The 22,257-nt window shown below is 38.4% G+C and overlaps 2 protein-coding genes across 2 annotated transcripts in view; one reads left to right on the top strand and one right to left on the bottom strand.

Moving 5' to 3' along the window:
* The window catches only part of LOC134487209 (keratin, type II cytoskeletal 8-like), a 95,968-nt gene that overhangs the window by 22,751 nt on the left and 50,960 nt on the right, over positions 1–22,257 (bottom strand). The window lies entirely within an intron of this gene.
* LOC134487207 (protein lifeguard 3-like) lies at positions 1,154–18,128 on the top strand. Its single transcript, XM_063288864.1, has 11 exons — positions 1,154–1,244; positions 1,657–1,742; positions 4,091–4,155; positions 5,282–5,335; positions 6,232–6,282; positions 7,433–7,472; positions 12,347–12,384; positions 13,333–13,420; positions 14,671–14,766; positions 15,235–15,288; positions 16,595–18,128. The coding sequence occupies exons 1-11, from the start codon at positions 1,190–1,192 to the stop codon at positions 16,736–16,738; spliced, it is 771 nt and encodes a 256-aa protein (XP_063144934.1). The 5' UTR covers positions 1,154–1,189; the 3' UTR covers positions 16,739–18,128.

The raw sequence follows: 22,257 nt of genomic DNA, 5'->3' as shown, positions 1-22,257 counted from the left end.
AAATTTACCAAAATAGAATGATCTTTACAGTCCCTTCTATTGTTATTTTGGTTATAACTATAACTACTGCTAATACTACCTTTGCATGACACATGAAAAGCACATGGCAAATGCATATAATAAGGAAAATAAATACAGAAACCAAAATAAAATGACCCTTGTGTATTAATACCCTGTTTAATTGGTCATTCAGAAAATTAATATAAGGACACAAAGATGTTGAGAAAGACAGTTTCTGTCCTTTTAACATTTTATGACTGATAACTGTTGCCCCCTTTCCTGTCACTGCTCTAGAAAACAAGTATCTGCTTTTTCTAGCAGTTACTGTTGTAAAATAACAATTGCTGCCAGAGGCAAACAATCCTGATATTTCATTATTTTTCAATCATTCCATTTTTTTCCAATTTGCTTTGTTCAATAAGATGAGGTAGGTACTGGATGGTAAGAACCCCTGACCACCTGCCTCTAACACAGATGAGCAATCTGAAGCCCTCCAGATATTGAGCTTCATTTCTTGCATCCTACACTGTTGGCTGTGTTGGCTCTGGCTGCTGGGAATTGAAATTCAGTAACACTTGGAGGACCACAGGTTCCCTTCCCTTGCTAAAGACTCCCCTCTTTGGGGTACCTGTCAAAACACAGAACAGGTTAAAGGTTCCAGAATCCTCCCCCTTCCTCACTTCTGTGAGTCATCCTAGCTGCAGGAAAACACCCTACATCTGATGCATTTTACCTTACTGTTTATACTTGGTATACCTTCTTGGACTGCATTGGAATAGCAATACTGGCCTTGATAATTTAGAATAAATATTGCAGAAAAAGGGTGCTGCCTGACCACATTATCTCTGGGCTTGGACAAGTTAGTCTATGCTGGCTGGGGAATTCTGGGAGTTGAAGTCCATACATCTTAAAATCGTTGAAGTTGAGAAACACTAGCATAGACTAAAGGTAGTTGTAGGAATCCAGCCATTATCTTGACATAAATCAAACTACTGCTTTAAGGTGTAATAAGGTTTATTTGTTTGAACATAGCATTTTGTAAGAATACTGCAGTTGTGGTTTTTGTACCTGAATTTAGTCTGTGTTTCATATCTGTGTGTGCATTTTTGCATGTATGTGTATTATTTTGTCTTAAGCATCTCAGACTTCATTTATTTTTTCCAGGTGCTGTAAGCCACCCAGGGACAACATGGAAACTCTTGGTCCTCCACCCCCCTATGATGACAAGAGGTCTGGAGCTGAAGGTGGGAGAGCACAAACAGCACAGCTGATTAACATGCAAGGGATGTTAAATGAAAATATTGTAGAGGGTTAAGGGACAGGAGAAGGAGTGTCAGCAGTTAGGAAAACTCTGACTTAGGACTGTAAAGAGAGGGCCAAACTAGACAGCATATTAAATGCATATCTTTATTGAGAATTGAGGCAAGGGCTGTTATTGGGGCTTCAGAGTACTTATCAGTGGATAACAAGATGTTCTAAGAAGAAGTAAGGTCAGCCATTGTTTTAATTTGCATCCAGATAAATCCAGTAACGCATTGCCACAATCATGCCTAAGAGATCTAGCGTGGCACCATCCTAGCACAGCTACAATTGCTGTACATTTTGTCAGAAAGATAGTGTTATTCAATGTCACTCTTTTTCACCTTCTCTTAACAGGTGATAGAAGTTGTGAAACAGAAGAAGGGGATTTCCGAATTGCATATTGGGTGGAAAAAAATGTTAGGCAAACCTTCATTCGCAAGGTAAGTCTGATGCCAGCCCCACTGGGTAGGCCAGACCAAGAAATCAACTCCACAGGAAGGCTAAAACTACTTTTATTGAGATTGGCTAAAATAACAGAATCTGACAAGTCTAATTATGCTTTGACTCCTCCCCTTTCTTATACCCCAGTGTATGAGGGAGGCGTTTGCCTGAGCTGCTTCTGAATGTTATCTGGTTACTCTGGACTTAAAAAATATTTCAGCCCCTTTTGCCTAGGCAGAGGCTTCTGCTTATCTCCCTCAGGGTCATCTTCCTTACTCTTGACATGCGTGAAAACTATAGAACAGACCTGCACAACATGCGACCCACCAAGCAGCCTTGTGTGGCCCGCTAGCATTTTTTAAAAAGTCAATAAATTTGCTGCCACTGCCCCAAAAGACATGCTTCCGAGTGCCTCCAACGCCTTGCTGCTGCCACCCTGCCTGCTGCCAAACAGCCGGTCAACATGCCAGGTATTCCTTTGTGGCCCATGATTGTTTTTAATTTATCAGTGTGGCCCTCTCTCCTCTAGAGGCCTGCTATAGAATCTCTCCTGAATTGGATGTTGATGTACTTGGTGCATATCTTAATGAAATGAAGTATGTGTCCCCTCACTTTAAAATGTCTTTCACGTGATGACAGTTCTTTCATAAACTCAGGGAGGAAGAAGGGAGAATGATCACAAGTCTTTTCATATGAAAATGATGTCCACTCTCTCATTGTTAATCCAGAGTACTGTGGAAGGAATGAGACACATCTCCATTGGCCTGTAGCCTTTTGCATTTCAGTCTGTGGAGGGCTTGGGGGAGTTCCTGGACCTGCAGTAGAAGTGGCAAGAAATTGGAAGAGGGGGAATCAGTGAAGACCCCTTTTCTTTTTTTTAAAGCCATGTATCTTAAGGCAGAACTACTCAACTCTGATTGGCATTTTAATCTATTTCACTATATATTAAGGCTGTGCAAGGAAAAATTGTATTTCAAAAATAACTTAAGCCAAGCCTGTATCTTTCCTAGGATCACATGCAAACTGGAGGGCTGCCATGCAATTCCAAAAAAACATGAAACCGTTTTAAGGAGTTGCTGACAGATGTTACATGAACATCCCTGTCTCCTCAAAAGCATCTTTGCCCCTTCAGATTCGAAATGTTGCACAGCCCTTCTCTTTGTGTGGGTTGATACAAATGCTTTGCCTTTTTGTGTGCAAAACCACTGTTTGGGCTATGTTTCCATTTGCAGAAGCTTTCTTGGATCCAAGCTCTATTGTCCTAATGAGAAGACCACTTCCAAATCATAAAAGATGACCTTTCAACTTGAGAAGAAATCTAAATTACTGCAATAAAATCCATAAGAGAAACTAATAACTGAAAGACGAATGTTACAGTAATAGGTCATATTAATCATATTATAAACGATTCATACAGCTGTATCTTTAGTCTGTCTGTTGTGGGTGAGTCTGGAGTTGGGATTAAAGTTTACTAACAATGAGCCAAATAAAATGGTCACTGTTTTAAATTATGTTAATATTTTTATTGAGTTGATAAAACATGATTTAGAGATACAGAGATTGCTGAATGATCTGGGGAGATGACATGTCTCCAGTTAAATTGGCTAGGTGATAAACCAACAGTTTCCTTACTCTGTCTAGAATAGAAATTCAAAAATTGGTGAAAGCTCAGGTCAGGCTGATAAAATTCCAGTACAGTGTTACAATCCCATCTTTTGTCCCCACCCCCAGCACTGAGCCCAGTCAAGCCTAGACTAAATAAATGCAGTGTAAAAAAAGCACTTTTTAGTTCCTTTATTTATTACATAGTGTGTGCTTTTCTGACTTTTTTCTTGTGTTCATAATATTAAAGATTTTTTAAAGATGCATACATCTCCAATAATATCTACTCAAAAGTGAAAAAAAAGCCAAATACTGTGTAGTTCTGCTCTTCAAACTTTTTAAAAGAATGCTGATAATTGTGTAGCCTGAGTTAAATTTAGTATAATACTGGCCTGGCCTGAATGATCTAATATTGCTGGATATTTCATAGCTGGATATTTCATGCCAGCTAATTGGGATGTGTGGTCTGTTAATGTGAACAAATTATCAGCCATCTGTTGGAAATGCTTTAATTTGGATTTCTGCTAGGAGCAAGCTCTTGGTTCAGTGGTTTAAATGCCCCCCTCTAACTTTGTGAGGTTGAGAAAAGACATGATAGGATGAAAATATTCCATATAATTCAGCAAACAGCTTTCATCCTTGCATCAGTTCTTGCTGCCTTGGTGTGTGAGCATCTGAATATAAGTCACGCAAGACTTTGTTGTTTTGCATTTTCAATTTGCATCTCTTTTGTCTTCACAAACAGGTTTACAGTATCATCACCCTCCAGTTACTACTGACTGTGGCAATTGTTGCCGTCTTCACCTTTGTGTAAGTCTTCATGGGTCCAAGATAGACAAAGCAAGCCAGGTGGACATGGGACTGAGAATGCACGATGGACAGTGACTGCTGATACCCTGCCAGACTCATATCAGTCAGGCAGAAGAAAGAGAAGGGCTTCATTTTTCTTCTTTTTTGTGATGCATTTTGGTTTCCCTCTCGCCTTTCATCTTACTATTGCTTCTGATGGAAGGGAAATAAATTATGTTAGCTCCAGGGGAGCAGGGGGAACCTTCGTTCTTGATTCTCCAAAGCCTGCCCTGTTGTCAAAGGACAGTGATAAAGCTGTCCATTACCATTTTATGATGCTTCCAGTGGCAGACTTCCCACTCTATCCTACTGTTCCTGAGGGGTTCTAACAGAAGGAATTAGCATAATAGAGCTCTTTCACCAGGTTCCTGAGTTCTGACAGCATAACCTAATTCCAGCTGGAAATTCTAATCCTAAATGAGAAAGTTCTGCCCCTTTTTAAAAGCCAGAAAGAGAGATTGTATTCATTTTGATTTTGCATTCTTCTAATTTAAAGAAAATAAACCTTTCTAGCAATTTCACAGTTAGTTCTTCAAATAACTGTCTTGTTATGACATTTGGGTTTGTGCTGTTATTTAGAAGCTGTAGGTAAAAGTTTATTTTGTTCAGGGCTGGCAATTTATTTATCCCCTCTATCCCTATAACGTTATCAGCAGGGAAAATGGTAATGAGTGTGGCTTTCCCCCACATGGACAATAGAGCTACTGATACATATATAGTGCATTCAAGCAGAAGTGGAGAAACGTATTTCCCTTTGGTTCCTTTTTTGTTCATATGCTGGAAACCTACAGAAGTGAAAAAGAAATGGGTGAACTTGGTATGAAAATGCCTATTTGCTTGAAAGCCTCTTTGCCTTAGGCATACGTGTTTCAGTAACTGCATACCAAAAATACACAGCACAAGCTAAGCAGCTAGATACAAACCAAGCTCTAGGTGTGGCCCAGCTAACAATAAGGTGTTAATGGTTCTTGATCACAAAATTCCAGTGGGAAATGTGAAAAGTGTAGATAATCTTAATGGAACTTTAGGCTAATTTAGGTCAAAAGTGACTGACAGTCTAGTAATAACTTGTCCTTCTTCTCCACAGGACTCCTGTGAGCACTTATGTGATCAGTCACATTCCATTTTATTATGTATCTTAGTAAGTATTATTCAGATGTCATTGTTGATCCATTGCTCTGCTGTAATCTTCCCTAACTTGGTGCCTTTTAGATGTATTGGGAATACTATCGAAGAACTCTGAGCCATGATGGGAATTACCCATGATGTATCGGAATTCTGGTGCTGTAGCCCCAGTACAGGTTAAGAAAAGCTCATCTGTAGTTGATTAGGCTGTACCCTATGAGAATCTCTGCTCTACTCTGACTTCCATCACCACCACTCATAAGGGTCTTATCTGTTCAGAGTGCTGGAAAGCGTTTGGCCCGAGAGATAAAAAAAAAAAACCAAACACCAGGCATTTCTATAAAAATAAGTGTATTTATAAGAAGCATAAAACATAAACAGTTCTCATATCCGATCCCTGGATAGGCACAAAAGCTTTACAAGCTCATACATTCACACGCACAGAGCTGGGAGAGAGCCTGCTGGAACCAGAGGCTGCAAAAATGAAACCGAAACTGTAACAAGTCCAGGCAAGTGTCCCTCCAGGCAATCAGCAGCTTTATCTTATATGGTCATCCTTTTCACACACCCCAACCTGAGGACAATTAAGTCTGACCTGTTCACCCTGCCGATACTTAAGAAAGTATTCAATCACCATAGTTACTTCTTTGCAGCTAAAATTTCTTGCAGAAAACACCACATACCAACATTATCACTGTAATTTCATTTGGTACCACTTTTCAGAGGAAGTATGTCCTACCTTAACTAAGCATAGTCTGATAAAACTATGAAAATTCTGATAAAACTTTAATATACATGTTCAATAGAGCTTAAAGGACTTTCATTGAAAAAAGTTTGCTAAATATAGAGGGTAGCTTGCTCTTTAGACTTCACCATCCAGTTTGCTATAACTTGTCTTTTTTACCTTCCCAGTGGTGTATTTTTGATCTGTTACCTAGTGCTGGTGCTTTGTCAAAAGATCCAGTAAGTATCCCTAGGTAACATCTGTGATTTTATGATGTATCAAATTCAAAATTTGCTGGGAATTAGGGGAGGAAGGGTGGAGAAGTAGTAAAAGGGTTGGCATTCTGACAGTATGGAAATACAGCCTTGCAAGATGATTTTTGCCTTTTTTTCTCCGCAACAGAATAGAGAGTTGTAAAAATGAGGCCTGCATGAGGCACTTCTCTTACTTCCAAATAATGGATGGGGAGATACAGCAATCACATGTTCATAGTTTTATAGTTGTTGCAGCTGAAAAATAAATTTGGATGAAAAGCAGAATTATAAGAAGAATCAAAGGGCTTAGGGTAGGTAAGCAATGAGAAATAATGGGAATGTTGTCTATAGAATGGTTATACAGTAGTACAGCAATGAAGATGCACTGTCACAACCTGGGGATCCGAAAGACCTCAGGAAAAGAGTTGTGGAGTCAAAAGAATTGGAGTGAAAAGCAACTTTCTATCATAGGAGATTGCCTGTATAATCTTTTTGATGCTATTTTATACATCCCTTCGCCAAAAGATGTTTATTGTTGTTTTCTTTGTGATGGGACCCAAATTGCTAGCTTTCTCCATATAGAAGTTAGATTTGTACCTTCTTTAGTAGGAAAGCAATTAACCCTTTCTTCTAGGTGGCTTTAAAAGATTTTCGCTATATTTCACACTCTTCCAGCTGTGGTTTCTTTTATTTTTAACATTTTCTGTGCAAGTTTCTTAATTGTTTTAAAGTCAGGATGCAGAACCTTTTTCAGGCTAAGAGTTTCAAGTTACAGTGTTTGCTTAAGAAAGTGGAGCTAGAGGTCCAGATGTAGCTTTTTAAAATCTTAGTTGGGGAGCTACCTGTTGCCAAAGTAACTTGTGACTTTTGCTCTTAAGAGGCTTCAAATAGAGCTGTCCTGAGTGCTGTTTGAATCCTAAGGCCTTTCCTCCCCTTGCCTTGCTTGTTTTGCCCAAACCGGTATTTTTTCCTTTGCATCTTCTTGAATTCAAACCATATCCTACTAAGGCAACTGCTTGGAATAGAACATGCAGGAAGACAGGTGTATCTCTGAAACAGTTCTGCCAAAATATACTTTTTCTTGAAGTGGGACCATTTGTATGTATTCTAACTTAGTTTCTCTGCTCTCTTTCAGGAGACGATTTCCATGGAACATAATCTTTATGACAATCTTTGTAGGTAGAATGTTGATGTTACAGGTTGGGCTAAATTTATGAGATACAAAATCCCTAACATGGGGAGACCAGTAATGGTGGTAAAAGGGCCTAGGATGGATATTAAAGAGGGTAATGTATTTGCATTATTACAAACGTTCAAGTAAAAGTTATTAAAACACTTGTCAGGAAAACGATTGCATTCCCTCCAAACTACAAATGTCTCTTTACATTCAGATGTATTATCTAAGAGTCATTTTGAGTTGGGCAGTATAAAAACATAATAAATAAATAAATAAATATTTTTCCCTTTCAAATAAATAGATACACAAGGCTTGTTACTGATGGAAAGATGTCATAATCCAACATCCATAATTTGGCATTGGGGTAAAACGCAGCACCTAGGCTGTCAACCAGTACTAGTTCTAGAAGTCATATAATGCCTGTACTGTAAGATCAGCATTGATTGCCAGTTGCTTAACTGCACAATTTAAGGTGTTAATATTAATGGCTTAAGACCTAATTAAGGGGGCCACTTCTCCCATTCTGAACTTGTCCAGTTGTTAAGATCTGAAGGTGAGGCATGTCTTTCTGAGCCGTGAGAGAGGGCTTCCCCTGAGCTTCTTCAAGACTATGAAATACATGCCCTTGGGAGTAGCTTCTGCCTCTTTCCCCCTCCTAGCTTTTAAAGAATCTAAAAATCTCTTTTGCCAGGCTTTAGTTTTTAATTGATTTTAGTACTAATTTATATTTCTGACTTTTTGAATCCTGTTTTAATGGTTAAAATGTGGTTGGCCACCCTGAGCACATGCCAGAGTAGAAAGGCTAGGTCTACAGTAACAAAATAAAGAAAAACTACATAGTATTTTTGGGTTATAATGCATACTTTAAATTGTGCTCATCCAGAAGTAGCCAAGATTTTTACAGGAAAAAATATGTCTTTTTTTGTCTTTTTTCTGATAGAAAAGTATATGTGTTGTATGTTGGGGAAGGGATTCCTCTCAAGTTCCAAAGCTAATATTCATGACTCCTCTCTTATAGCAAATACATATTTGCCCATGTAAATCAGACAACCAGTCCTGCAGTCATTTCCATCCACATTGAATTAATTAGAATCTCTAAATTACTGATCCGGAAGTTGTAAGATTTATGTATGGTCCATTTTTGTTTACCATCCCTTTACCAAAAGGAAGTGGTTTCAGCTTACAGTTTTCAAAAAAGATACGTGTTGAATTTTGTATCATCCAGTTTGTTGTTGTTTATTCGTTTAGTCGCTTCCGACTCTTCATGACTTCATGGACCAGCCCACGCCAGAGCTTTCTGTCAGTCGTCAACACCCCCAACTCCCCCAGGGACGAGTCCGTCACCTCTAGAACATTATCCATCCACCTTGCCCTTGGTCAGCCCCTCTTCCTTTAGCCCTCCACTCTCCTTAGCATCAACATCTTCTCCAGGGTGTCCTGTCTTCTCATTATGTGGCCAAAGTATTTCAGTTTTGCCTTGAATATCATTTCCTCAAGTGAGCAGTCTGGCTTGATTTCCTGTAGGATGGACTGGTTTGATCTTCTTGCAGTCCAAGGCACTCTCAGAATTTTCCTCCAACACCACAGTTCCAAAGCATCGATCTTCCTTCTCTCAGCCTTCCTTATGGTCCAGCTCTCGCAGCCATATGTTACTACAGGGAACACCATTGCTTTAACTATGCGGACCTTTGTTGTCAGTGTGATGTCTCTGCTCTTCACTATTTTATCGAGATTGGTCATTGCTCTTCTCCCAAGGATTAAGCGTCTTCTGATTTCCTGACTGCAGTCAGCATCTGCAGTAATCTTCGCACCTAGAAATACAAAGTCTTTCACTGCTTCTACATTTTCTCCCTCTATTTGCCAGTTATCAATCAAGCTGGTTGCCATAATCTTGGTTTTTTTGAGGTTTAGCTGCAAGCCAGCTTTTGCACTTTCTTCTTTCACCTTCATCATAAGGCTCCTCAGTTCCTCTTCACTTTCAGCCATCAAAGTGGTATCATCTGCATATCTGAGATTGTTAATGTTTCTTCCAGCGATTTTAACTCCAGCCTTGGATTCCTCAAGCCCAACTTGTCGCATGATGTGTTCTGCGTACAAGTTGAATAGGTAGGGTGAGAGTGTACAGCCCTGCCGTACTCCTTTCCCAATCTTAAACCAGTCCGTTCTGTGGTCTGTTCTTACTGTTGCTACTTGGTCGTTATACAGATTCTTCAGGAGGCAGACAAGATGACTTGGTATCCCCATACCACTAAGAACTTGCCACAATTTGTTATGGTCCACACAGTCAAAGGCTTTAGAATAGTCAATAGATGTTTTTCTGAAACTTCCTGGCTTTTTCCATTATCCAGCGGATATTGGCAATTTGGTCCCTAGTTCCTCTGCCTTTTCTAAACCCAGCTTGTACATCTGGCAATTCTCGCTCCATGAATTGCTGAAGCCTTGCTTGCAGGATCTTGAGCATTACCTTACTGGCATGTGAAATGCGTGCCACTGTTCGATAGTTTGAACATTCTTTAGTGTTTCCCTTTTTTGGTATGGGGATATAAGTTGATTTTTTCCAATCTGATGGCCATTCTTGTGTTTTCCAAATTTGCTGGCATATAGCATGCATTACCTTGACAGCATCATCTTGCAAGATTTTGAACAGTTCAGCTGGGATGCCATCGTCTCCTGCTGCCTTGTTATTAGCAATGCTTCTTAAGGCCCAATCAACCTCACTCTTCAGGATGTCTGGCTCTAGCTCACTGACCACACCGTCAAAGCTATCCCTGATATTGTTATCCTTCCTATACAGGTCTTCTGTATATTCTTGCCACCTTTTCTTGATCTCTTCTTCTTCTGTTAGGTCCTTGCCATCTTTGTTTTTGATCATACCCATTTTTGCCTGGAATTTACCTCCGATGTTTCTAATTTTCTGGAAGAGGTCTCTTGTCCTTCCTACTCTATTGTCTTCTTCCACTTCCACGCATTGCTTGTTTAAAAATAATTCCTTATCTCTTCTGGCTAACCTCTGGAATTTTGCATTTAATTGGGCATATCTCCCCCTATCACTGTTGCCTTTTGCTTTCCTTCTTTCTTGGACTACTTCTAGTGTCTCAGCAGACAGCCATTTTGCCTTCTTGGTTTTCTCTTTCTTTGGGATGTATTTTGTTGCCGCCTCCTGAACAATGTTGTGAGCTTCTGTCCATAGTTCTTTTGGGACCCTATCTACTAAATCTAGTCCCTTAAATCTATTCTTCACCTCCACTGCATATTCCTTAGGAATATTAGTGAGCTCATATCTAGCTGATCTGTGGGTCTTCCCTAATCTCTTTAGTCTGATCCTAAATTGTGCAATAAGAAGTTCGTGATCGGAACTACAGTCAGCTCCAGGTCTTGTTTTTACCGACTGTATAGATGTCCACCACCTTTGGCTGCAAAGGATGTAGTCAATCTGATTTCGGTGTTGTCCATTTGGTGAAGTCCATGTATAAAGCCGTCTCTTAGGTTGTTGGAAGAGAGTGTTTGTTATGCAGAGTGATTTGTCTTGGCAAAATTCTATCAGCCTATGTCCTTTATTTTGTTCTCCCAGGCCATGCTTACCTGTAATTCCAGGTGTCATTTGACTGCCCTCCTTAGCATTCCAGTCTCCCGTGATGAAAATAACGTCTCTTTTAGGCTTGTTGTCCAGTAGGTACTGCAGATCCTCATAGAACTGCTCTACTTCACCTTCTTCAGCATCTGTGGTTGGGGCGTATATTTGGATCACTGTGATGTTAGGTGGCTTGCCCTGAATTCGAATTGAGATCATTCTATCGTTTTTTGGATTGTATCCAAGCACTGCTTTAGCCACGTTACTATTAATTATGAAGGCTACTCCATTTCCTCTGTGGTCCTCTTGTCCACAGTAGTAGATCTGGTGGTCATTTGATGTGAAGTGGCCCATTCCAGTCCATTTCAGTTCACTGATACCAAAATGTCTATCTAATCTTGACATCTCACCAATAACCACATCCAATTTGCCCTGGCTCATAGATCTTACATTCCAGGTTCCAATGGTGTGTTGATCCTTAGAACATCGGATTCGCCGTTCACCACCAGCACCATTGGCCGCTAGCCGTCCTTTGGGCTTTGAGCTAGCTGTGTCATCACGTCTGGGGCTAGTTGAACTCATCCTCTGTTCTTCCCCAGTAGCATTTTGACCATCTTCTGACCTGGGGGTCTCATCTTCCGATGGTATACCGACATATCTCTGGTTGTACTGATCCATTTAGTTTTCACGGCAAGAATACTGGGGTGGGTTGCCATTACCTTCCCCAGGGATCGCATTTAGTCTGACCTCTCTGTCATGACCTTCCCGTCTTGGGTGGCCCTTCACGGTTTAGCTCATGGCATCATTGAGGTGCTCAAGCTCCAGCACCACGACAAGGTAACGATCCTTTGCTGAAGATCATGCAGTTCACCAACACAGTATTTTCAATGACGGTTGCGTCTTTGGCTATGAATAATAACACTTTGAAAAATATCAAGTGAAATACATTGATGTGGGAATTAGCTCTTATCAGCAATGTCCATCTGGCAGCTCCATTGCTCTGGCATTTATTGCATTAAACAAACTGCACCGTTAACTGGACTGTTTATTCTTGCCATAGATGATATAATAGCAATTGAATGAAATGTTCTTGATCTGGGCTTGCTTCTTAATTTATGCTTGTTCCATTCAGAATGGGGAAGGGGAAAAGTTGCAGTGGAATAATATATAATATATCAATTTTTAGTTTGTTGGCTAGATCAACCATTGCATCACCACATGTTCATCTAGATACAGCCAATCCAGTACTACGTAGGTAATGCTTTGCTAATTTTATGTTTTGTGTTTCCTTTTTTCCCTAGACACTGGCTTTGGGCTTTATGACAGGCACCATTGCTAGGTACCGTATGAGGGAGTAAATGAAAACGATAAGTGTACAGTGGGGACAAACGAGCTGGATTTTCTCAAAAGATAATGGCAAAGTGTTGAATATTTATTGTTGGGAAAGTATTAATAGCCATAGGCTTGGGAAACAAAGCCTCCTGTTTCCTTAAAACTGCCAGCAAGCTGTTTTTTATTTTTGTCCACAAATACATTATTGTCATCAGTGATTGGGCACTGCATTATGTTAATTTATTATACCTTTGTCATTGGCTCTTGGATGGCTAAGGCCCCTTTTAATTTAAAAATAAAACCAGATTTTCCCCTTGTGGAAAGATTGTGTACTAGGACCATTGTAGAATTTGCATCTGGCTGCCCTCTTCAAGTCCTTATCAGTCTAATTTTCATACTGAAAAAACAATGTGAGTGAAAAAATGGAAACATTCTGAACAAGGATTGAATGACTTTACTTGTGAACCTGTTGTGAACTTTTAAAAAATAACTGTTGAAAGATAGCACTGTAACATTTCTGGAAAAGTTCTGCCTTAGCTTGAGTAATACGTTCCTGATTTATGTGGGAATAGAATGAGTTGTGCATGGGGATACCTTTGAAGTTTCTTCAGAAACTCTAGTTGACCTTAGATTGGTGTCAAGGATATTCAAGTCATCTGTTGATCCCACAACACTTCCACTGGTTACAAGGTTGTTTCCAGGAATGATGTTTACTTTTAAGAAGTAAACTGGCCTGGATGAGAATATCTGACCTCTATACCAGCCTGCTACTCTTTGCAGTCAATCAGAGAGGCCCTTCTCTATATCCAAGATAGAAAGTAGAAGTTTGGATAACGTCATTGTGATCACTTTCTGCTTGGTTTGTGAAGAATTTTCATTCTTCTTGTCAATCTTGTATAATAATAAAATAGATAAAAGAAATCCTAAACACATTTTAAAAAAACCATTTTTGCAGCATGCATGAGACCAAGGCTGTAATCCTTGCCATGATCATCACTACAGTTATAACAATCACTGTCACTATTTTCTCTTTCCAAACAAAGGTGAGTTGTCCTGTCACTTCAATATAGTTTGCAAGGTTTGGAGTGTTGATAATGCCTTTTATAAAGCACGATCGACATATTTTAATCCGACTTCTCAATTTTAATGATTATTCTGATCATATCATACCTTCATCAGGTGATTGGATAGATAGAATGTTAAAATAATATATTTACTATATTTTTATTTTGCTAACTTTTTATACCACTGCGTTTTATTTATTTTATTTTATTTTTCAAATTTATATAGCTGCCCATCTCGCAAGCAAGCAACCCTGCATTCCTAGCATTGCGGCAGATTTTTACTAACCCAAGATTGGCTTCACCATTATGTTAGCTATGATGTTGTTTATTTGGTTTGGGCTTGCATGTCATGCAGACCAAGCCATTGAAGTGTATAAATCATGATTTATGGCTTATTGTGTGAACCCAAACTAATTGTGGCTTATTTAATAAACCATAATTAAAACATGACAGCTGTGTGGACCTAGCCTAAAATTATATATGATTTCATAATGAAATATTTTCTAAGCCTTTCTTGATAGCAAGCCAAACTAAAGCTATGCTGGTGGTGTTACACAGATGGCTTAGTTTAATCAATTTAAAGGGATCTACTTCAAGCATGAGTCAGCTTTGTTACAATCCAAAGATTTTTTTAAAAGTTTGTACAAGAGTGTGCTTCTACTCACTTTGTTATATGGTGGTGAGAGTTTGGTATGTCAGGAGAAACAAAAGGTACTTGAATGCAGTGGGAATGGGTCACTTAAAATGTTTGTGTGGTAAAGCAAGAGGGATCGTCAAGAATGAATTGGTACTGAATACAAAAGTGAGTGATCAGTATGAAAGAAGTACTCTGAGATGGTTTAATCGTGTAGAGAATGAATGAAGATCAAATCACAAAACAAGTACATGAAGAAAGCATGTGGGTTGAGAGGAAGGGGAAAACCACAGGAGTTGTGGGTGGATGGAGTTGATGATATCTTGAAGGAGAGGCAAGAAGTTTAAAGAGCAAAAGGAAGTGTGTGAAGCAGTATATGAACATGGTGGAAGCAAGGATGGAAAAATATGAAGAAGTATAGTGCATGTTGTTAGTATGAACTAGATTGACTTATATTCAATTTTCCTTTCCAAATTTCTTTGACTCGTTTCATACTCCCTTTTGCATTTTGTATAATATTGGCTACCCTATGTATGTATATATTGGGCAGTAAGATAGTGTCACTTGGGCTGTAATGCATCATTCTCATTGGCAGGTGGATCTCACAACCTGGACTGGTTTTTTCTGTATACTGGCAATTGTCCTCTTAGTGACTTCTGTCACCACTACTGTTGTCCTGATAGGCAAATATGTAAGTGGCTGGAGTGGGTGACTGATTGAAATACGGCTTTCAGAAGCGTGTGCATTAATTAGCGTCTATGAATAGCATAGCATAGCATAGCCTTTCATTGTCATTCCACTATACACCAAGGTGCACATTAAAATGAAATTCTGTGGCAATTGGCTCACAAACAACAATTACTATAATATATAATGTATATATTTATTTTAATTTATATATGTTTTCATTTGGAGTATATATGCTTTGATTGGGAAGCTATGACATAATCAATGCTTCTGTCTATTTTTCTTTTCTAAAGAATTGATTCCCCTTCACTTGATTGAGACCTGTTTTGAAATTCAGCTGTGGCCTTACAGAGCCCTTCCATTCATACTGTGTTGTCCCCTTTATAATGTTAACAGGGCTCTCACTAACTGACTGCTTAAACTTCCTCTTGCAGAGACATGTAATTAACTGGATCTTACTTATCTTCTTCAGATCTATTGGGTCCATATGCTTTATTCAGCCATTTGTGCCATCGTCTTTACTCTGGTTAGTAAAGAATTACTTCCTATCGCCCCAAGATGCTTTTTATGAAGATAATAGATGTACAGCATTTTGGAACACTCTTGGTGTGCTGTGCAAAATAAGATTATGCCTGTATAAAACAACTTAGCAGTTCACTGTCTAACTGGTAATGATTCATTAGAGGCAGCCTTTCACTGACCTGTCATAAATAACAATAATATTAAATGCCTAAAGGATAAATGAAGCCGAAGAAGCACAAAATTAATAAAAGCTCTGGATGGTGGGTTTTGTTCAGCTTCTTCAGAGGCCTGGCCTGTGATATTACAGTATTTTTATATTTACTATTATTTTTATATTGTTCTTGTTCTTGACCAAAAATATTTGGGAAATTATGCTATGCCATTTATCTTCAGAGCAAATAGATGTGTGCTAAATCCAAGGGAGTGAGGTAAATATTGTGGGAGATGTTTATGAAGGGTCTGCTAGAAAAATGCCAGAAGTGCTTTGACTTCAGCCATGCAAACAAACGGTAATGTTTATATGTACAACCCCAAATTACATCTAATTAAGTTAAGCTTTGATATGTTCCAATAAAAGGAAGTTGACAATTTACAGTAATGGCAAGTGGGGAATTTGCTGATTTTTTTGTAGAGTGAATTACTTGATGTGATGGAATCACTTCTTTGAGTGCTTCTTCCAGTTAAAATATGGAGAGTGGTAAGAATTGAATCATTAAGAAGTAGCTCCCTTCCTGGTTGTGGATTATAGGGCTGTTAGGCACTTCTCACTTATATGTATGCTCTCTCTCTCTCTCTCATTCTTTCTCTCACACACACACACAGTATCTCTGAGGAGAGTTTCACATTGAGTCCTAATATAAGTAATATTTATTTAAAAACAAAATAAATTATAAAGTTTGATAGAATCTTATTTAGAAGATTAGACTTACTAGGCAACTAATAACATATTAACACAATTTACCAGCACAAGCATCAGACATATAATAAAGTTAATGAAATAAAGGTATACATTATTCTGAAGTAAAATTTCAACTTAGTTGCAATCAGATTTCCATTTTGCTCCATTAAAAATTTACTGCATTAAATTTTTAAGAATCTGTAATTTTGAAATGAAGCCAGAGGAACTCAACAGTCAAAGAGCATATTGATAGGATCACAAGAAACTGTATTGGTCAACAACATTTTAAATGAGAATGAAGCAAGTGATTAAGGATATATGGCAAGAAATGATTGGCTGGACACTTGGATCTTTAGAGGTAGATGATTTCTTGAACTATGAGACTAATTGCTTCTTTTGTGATTTCCCACAGTTCCTTGCTTATGATACTCAGTTGCTGTTGGGGAATAAGAGGTTTTCCATCAGTCCTGAAGACTACATTTATGGAGCAATCCAGATCTACGTAGATGTCATCTATATCTTCCTTTCTTTTTTAAGGCTTGGGAGCAGACGTTAGGGAACTTTTTGTTGGCAACTTAAGGAACTTTTTTTTTCAGAATAGAAGTATCTTTGCCTCCCCCCATATGAATCTGTTGTTTGCATAATATTATAACAAGACATACGTACAAATTTTGTTTCCGTATTCTTATTTTACTGTACTATGTGAAAGCATCTTATACTGTATGAAAACTCACTTATTGAGTATATGGGCTGAACCCCAAGTTCAATAAGCTTAGATCCCCTGAAAGTATTATGATACTGTCAAAGTGAATGCATGCCCTTTTGGCTTCACTTGGATTTAATTAGATTTTCCAGGTTCAAGCCTAGTTTTTCTGCAGCATCTGCATCCATGCCAAAGCTCTTACCTGTAACTTTTGAAATTAGAATCATTCATTTTTCAGTTAACATAAAATGATACAAGCATATTAATATAGCATACAGCATACAGCCAGAATGTTACTATATTTCCCTCATAGTACATGTACATGGAGGCTTGGTCATAGCTATCATCTTATTAGAATTCATAAATTAGACCAAAGGCCCCTCTAGGCCAGGATTGTTTTGCACAGTGGCTGCTTGGATGCCTATGCCCATAAGAACCTCATAGAGACAGGGCTGTTGCTGTTTTTCACTGACTAACTTAGTTGCCATTTTCTATAGCTTTCCAAGCTTTACAATATCCTTTTGGAATACCCAGTTGTTGAGATTGTAAGTTGCTTGCCAATCATTCACAATACTGCAGGCTGCCAGCCAGACATGAAATACACCTCATGAGGAAGAGATGCTCTTATCATGTACATAGAGAGTCAGATATCCCAGCCCCTTCCTCTGCTGGAAACAGAAGTTTGGTTCTTTTAAAACAAAAGGCAGACATTGCTAGACTAAGACTGGTAGAATTGGTCTAAACTGGTAGAATTTACCATTTCCCCAGCAGCCTCAGATTTAAATGGAATCTCCTCCAAACTGGAAGGTCCAGGTAACTGAAGTAAAGGAAACAATTTCAAGAGTCTTTTATTTCTTTGGAAATAAGTAAAAAAAAAAAGTTCTAGCCAGAAACTTGCACAAGTTTTTGTAATATGTCCAAGTGTAATGTTCATTTCTTTGTAAAAGCTAAAGAATCATATCTCAAGCATGTACAAATATATAATTTTCTTTACAGTTTCCTTGTGATCTGTAATATAAATTGGAATCCCTCATATATCTCTAGTAGGGATTCTACTAGAGTCTAGTAGGGATGATGCCATTTGTGGCAGACTAGCAACATGTGATCTGCCCAAAGTATTTTATTTCCTTTTGGACTCGTTTAATTTGCCAACTACTGTTTTCCTATGATCTGAATAGGTTTCTAATTTACCCAAAGTGAATGCTTGTGTTTTAATGTTTAAAATTTCTTTTTACATTTTTTAATAAAACTTCATTTTGTTTATCTCATCTCCTAATAAGGAAGGGCTGAATCCTCTAGCAATGTAATTCTACACTTCACTGCCAGGACGTTACTGTACACTACTGAAATTATTTCCAGCTTTTGCACTGCAGGTTGTGAGAGCCCTCTCTCATGCACAGACTGAGTTTGGTGGATGGAACGTGGGTGATACACCCCCTAGAAAATAGATGATGGCTGGAGTAACTTCCGAGATAGGGACAGGATGTGGGGATCCAGGCGGTTTCCCCGTTGAGACTTCCAGTCTTCCAGCCTGCAGGCTCAGCCATTTGTTACACCAGTATTGCAAATAAATTGCATGTTTTACATAATGTTGGCATTTTTATTTTCAACTCCTTTCTTAATGATTGCCACAATGTAACTTCAAGCTGCTGCTCTGAAAAAAGAGCAAGATAGCTACAGTAATTCAGGAAAAGGGATCACAATGTATAAATAACTATATGGTTGACATTCCTCTTTATCATTGTGCTTTCTCCCCTCAACTAATTTTGCAAGAAACCATTAAGGTGCAAACCACCTTAGACCTATCTGTTTAAGTGCAATTCCTCCAGGTTTTTACGTTTTTTTAACATGCACTGGCCTTGTAAATTACGTATTAGTTGTGAGGTGGGAGCTGCTCAGATTGTTTACATATTACAAGCATCCAACTAAGAATAATGCTTTTTTAAGTGAAAACCATGCATTTAAGAGTATGGATGTTTTGGGGTGGGGAGGGAAGAAATGTGCCCAACTGAGAATAAAATGCATGTTCAAATAGTGGGGAGATTCTGAATAGTTGCATAAAGTTATGTTATTTAATTATTACCTACAGTTATACTCCTGCAGTTCTAAAGAAGGCAGGTTCAGGACCGTAAGATTGTTCAGCTCTCTGAAGACACAGGGTGAGGATTAAATCTGTTGATGACCCTCCTAAAATCTGCTCATTTAAGTGAAAACCATGAGCACCAGTATGTTCACAGATGAATTTTAGCTCCCAGACTAAAATTCACCTGTGAGCACCAATCTGTGCATGTTGTATAAATTCTCTCCCATTATAACCATTTGTATGAAAATATGTAAAGAAAATCTGAAACAGGAAGAGCAAGTAAGTGGAGAATAAATTCCAATAAACTTTTGAAAATGAAGCCCTAGTGATCTCACCTGCACCCAATTGCTTTTCTTGCATAATGCCTAAGCAATGAATGGTTTCTGGGATTACTATGACATCTCTTCCTTTTGCCTTGTGTCATAGGACTGTTGCACAAAAATCAGAAAAACAATATATAGCAGTGTATAAAATATAGGACATTGGGACAGTGCCATACTAAATAAATAAATAGGATCGTGTTATGATTATACTAAGAGTTGGAAGCTGTGAGTGGAGTTGTGCTAATGTTGCATTATGATGAAATGAACACAGAACATAAAACTTATCTAGAAAGGTTTAATGAGATATAAAAGCAACAACAACAATGAATCTCAGCAATTATTACAGACTTTTCTCATAACATTGTACTGTTATAGACAATTTGATACATTAGAAAGGACCCTGTAGTTTTAGGAACCTAAGATTAGGCTAAAACCTGCATGTGAAATCTGTTTAAATTGCCTACCTGTTGGAATGGAACCAATTAGCTTGCCATTCACTCAAAACTGCAAGCTTGCTTGGATTCTTCCTAAGTATCTGCAGTAAATTGCCCTGCGCTTTTTAATTTTTCAAATATTTAATGAGTTCAATATTTCACATAAAATTGGTATGGTAAAAATGGTGCGATCTGGTTTCATCTGTTGGCATAATATGAAGTGATACAACTGAAAAAGCAGTTATTCATAAAGTACGCTGCTCACAAAGTAGAGAAAATAAAGTGCAAACAGCTTTATTGGGTTCTCATGACCCATGTTATCATTGCTCCTGCAGTTTCATCTTTAATTATCCAGACTTAGCACAAAATCCCTTCAAAGCAAGAAAACTAGAATCCACTGCTGTTTCTTGCTTGAGATACCTCCAATGCTGAGGATTATTGCTTGATGGGAATTTATTGATAACCTTGATTCACAGAAATGCAGAATGAGAAATCAGTTAATTAGAAATGCTCTGCAGCACAGTACTGTGCTTGAAAGAAGTACCAGAATTCGAGAAGCTGAAGGCAGTACTTAATGATTGAAATGTGCAGTTCAACTAGTTTTAGCTTCTAGATGCCTTTCTGTTCTTTAGATGCTTCTGTTTTGTGTCAAATCATATTCTTCTTTATTGGCTGCCTTCATCTGTCGGCGAGCTTTCATCCGTTTCAGACGTTTCTTCTCCACTTGTTTCTTAGTAAAGAAGAAAAGGGCGAATGCAGAGGGCAAACCAATGATCCTGAGGAGATTAAAATAAACTAAAAAGCACCTGGAATTTAGGTTGAAATAGGCATGGGGATCCAGAGACAACTACCCCCTGCACTGAGGAAAAATGAAATTGTATTTAGTTTTTATTTATTTAATACAATATACGGAACACATGGGAAATATAAGGGATACAATTTTAGACTGGGAAGATTTAGGTTCTAGGTCATGGTTTACTATGGACCTCAACTGGGTGATTTTGGGCCAGTCACTTATCTCACAGAATTTATTCTTGAAGATAAACATATGTACCATCATTGGTTTTCAAAAGAAAGGAGATACAAAGATAATTCCTTTTGCTAAGGACTAGGGTTAAACCAAATTTTGTCATTTTTTTTTTTTGAAATGGAGAAAGGATTTCAGAGTAGACATGGGAACAGGAAGCCCCCAAAGGACAAATCATTTCTATTCCCACCTTTAAAATTCTCCAAGATCGTAATGATGTTCCTTCATGGTCAAAATGGCCAAATTTTGATGAACAGGGTCGGGCCATTTTAGATTTAAAGGGTGGGAATTGTAGTGGTTTGCTTCCTTGCCTCATCTTAAAAAAATGCTAAAACTGGGCCACTACAAATCAGCCATTTTGTCACTTAATTCTGCTAACCCAACCTCAGAAGAAGGGTGTGGGTTGCCTACCTTGCTTTGGATCACAGAATGATAAATGTAATGCTCACCAAGCAATAGCAACTGGGTTCTTAGACGTCTTGAACCTTCTTGGGGGCATATATTCTACATGTCTATACATTGGTTCACCAGGCTGTGCTTTCTTCTGCATTTCTTCCAAAGCCCTTTGGCTACTGTGAAAAGCTTGAGTGGACATTCTAAAAGGCACCATTAAACTTGCAGGCTGTGTCAAAGTGGCAGGAAGGTAGCCTGCAAAGAAAACATGAAATTGCACAGGCATGACAAATCATTCTAAGCTTTTCCTCTCTTCTTACAATTATTACTAGCTCAAAAGCCTTGTCCTGCTCACCTATTTATCTTGCCTGACAACCCACAAAGTCGAATGTCTCACCATAAATAATTATTTCCAGTTCTGAAAAACAAGCCTCATATTTTACATAAGGAACAAATATAGGATGTTCCAATACAATAAATTATCTGTAGCTCAGGGTTGAACTATGGAGTTCTTGGTACTCTCTCTGCTTGGTTGTTTGCTTGCAGACATTTCATTATCAACCAGGTAATATCAGTGTGAGTGTGGGGTTTGCTGCCTGTTTATACTGTATGCAGTAGCTTGTCCTGCCCGTTTTTGTGGGGGTGTAGTTTCCTCCTTGGTGGTTCCTTGATTGGAGTATTGTCTTCTGCCTGATCGTTTGTCTAGTGCTCATCCCTGCTTATCTGAATGTGGTCTGCTGGAGGGGATCTGTTCTACTCTTTTTGTTTCCTTCCCAGATTTTTTATTGTCTCTTTTAAGTGGTGTATAAATGTGGTTTCTCTTCAAGCAAACAAACAAGCTCAGAGAGCACCAAGAATTCCACAAATATAGGATGTACTCATAGTTGGAATGCTACAGAGGCATGATAGAAAGCCTTAAACAGTGGCTGGAGCAGGGTTTCTCAATCAGGGTTCCATGGCACCCATGGGTTCCAAGAAAGGAGGTCACTATGAGTTCCCTGGGAGATCACGATTTACTTTAAAAATTATTTCAAATTCTGGCAACTTCACATTTAAAAGATAAGTTTCCTTCTTTATTTTTAGTTTAAGAACACTGTTAATGCATATATACA

Source organism: Candoia aspera, chromosome 1, assembly GCF_035149785.1.
Source record: "Candoia aspera isolate rCanAsp1 chromosome 1, rCanAsp1.hap2, whole genome shotgun sequence".
NCBI classification, from domain to species: Eukaryota; Metazoa; Chordata; class Lepidosauria; order Squamata; family Boidae; genus Candoia; species Candoia aspera.
This window is presented reverse-complemented; position numbering and strand designations above follow the sequence as displayed.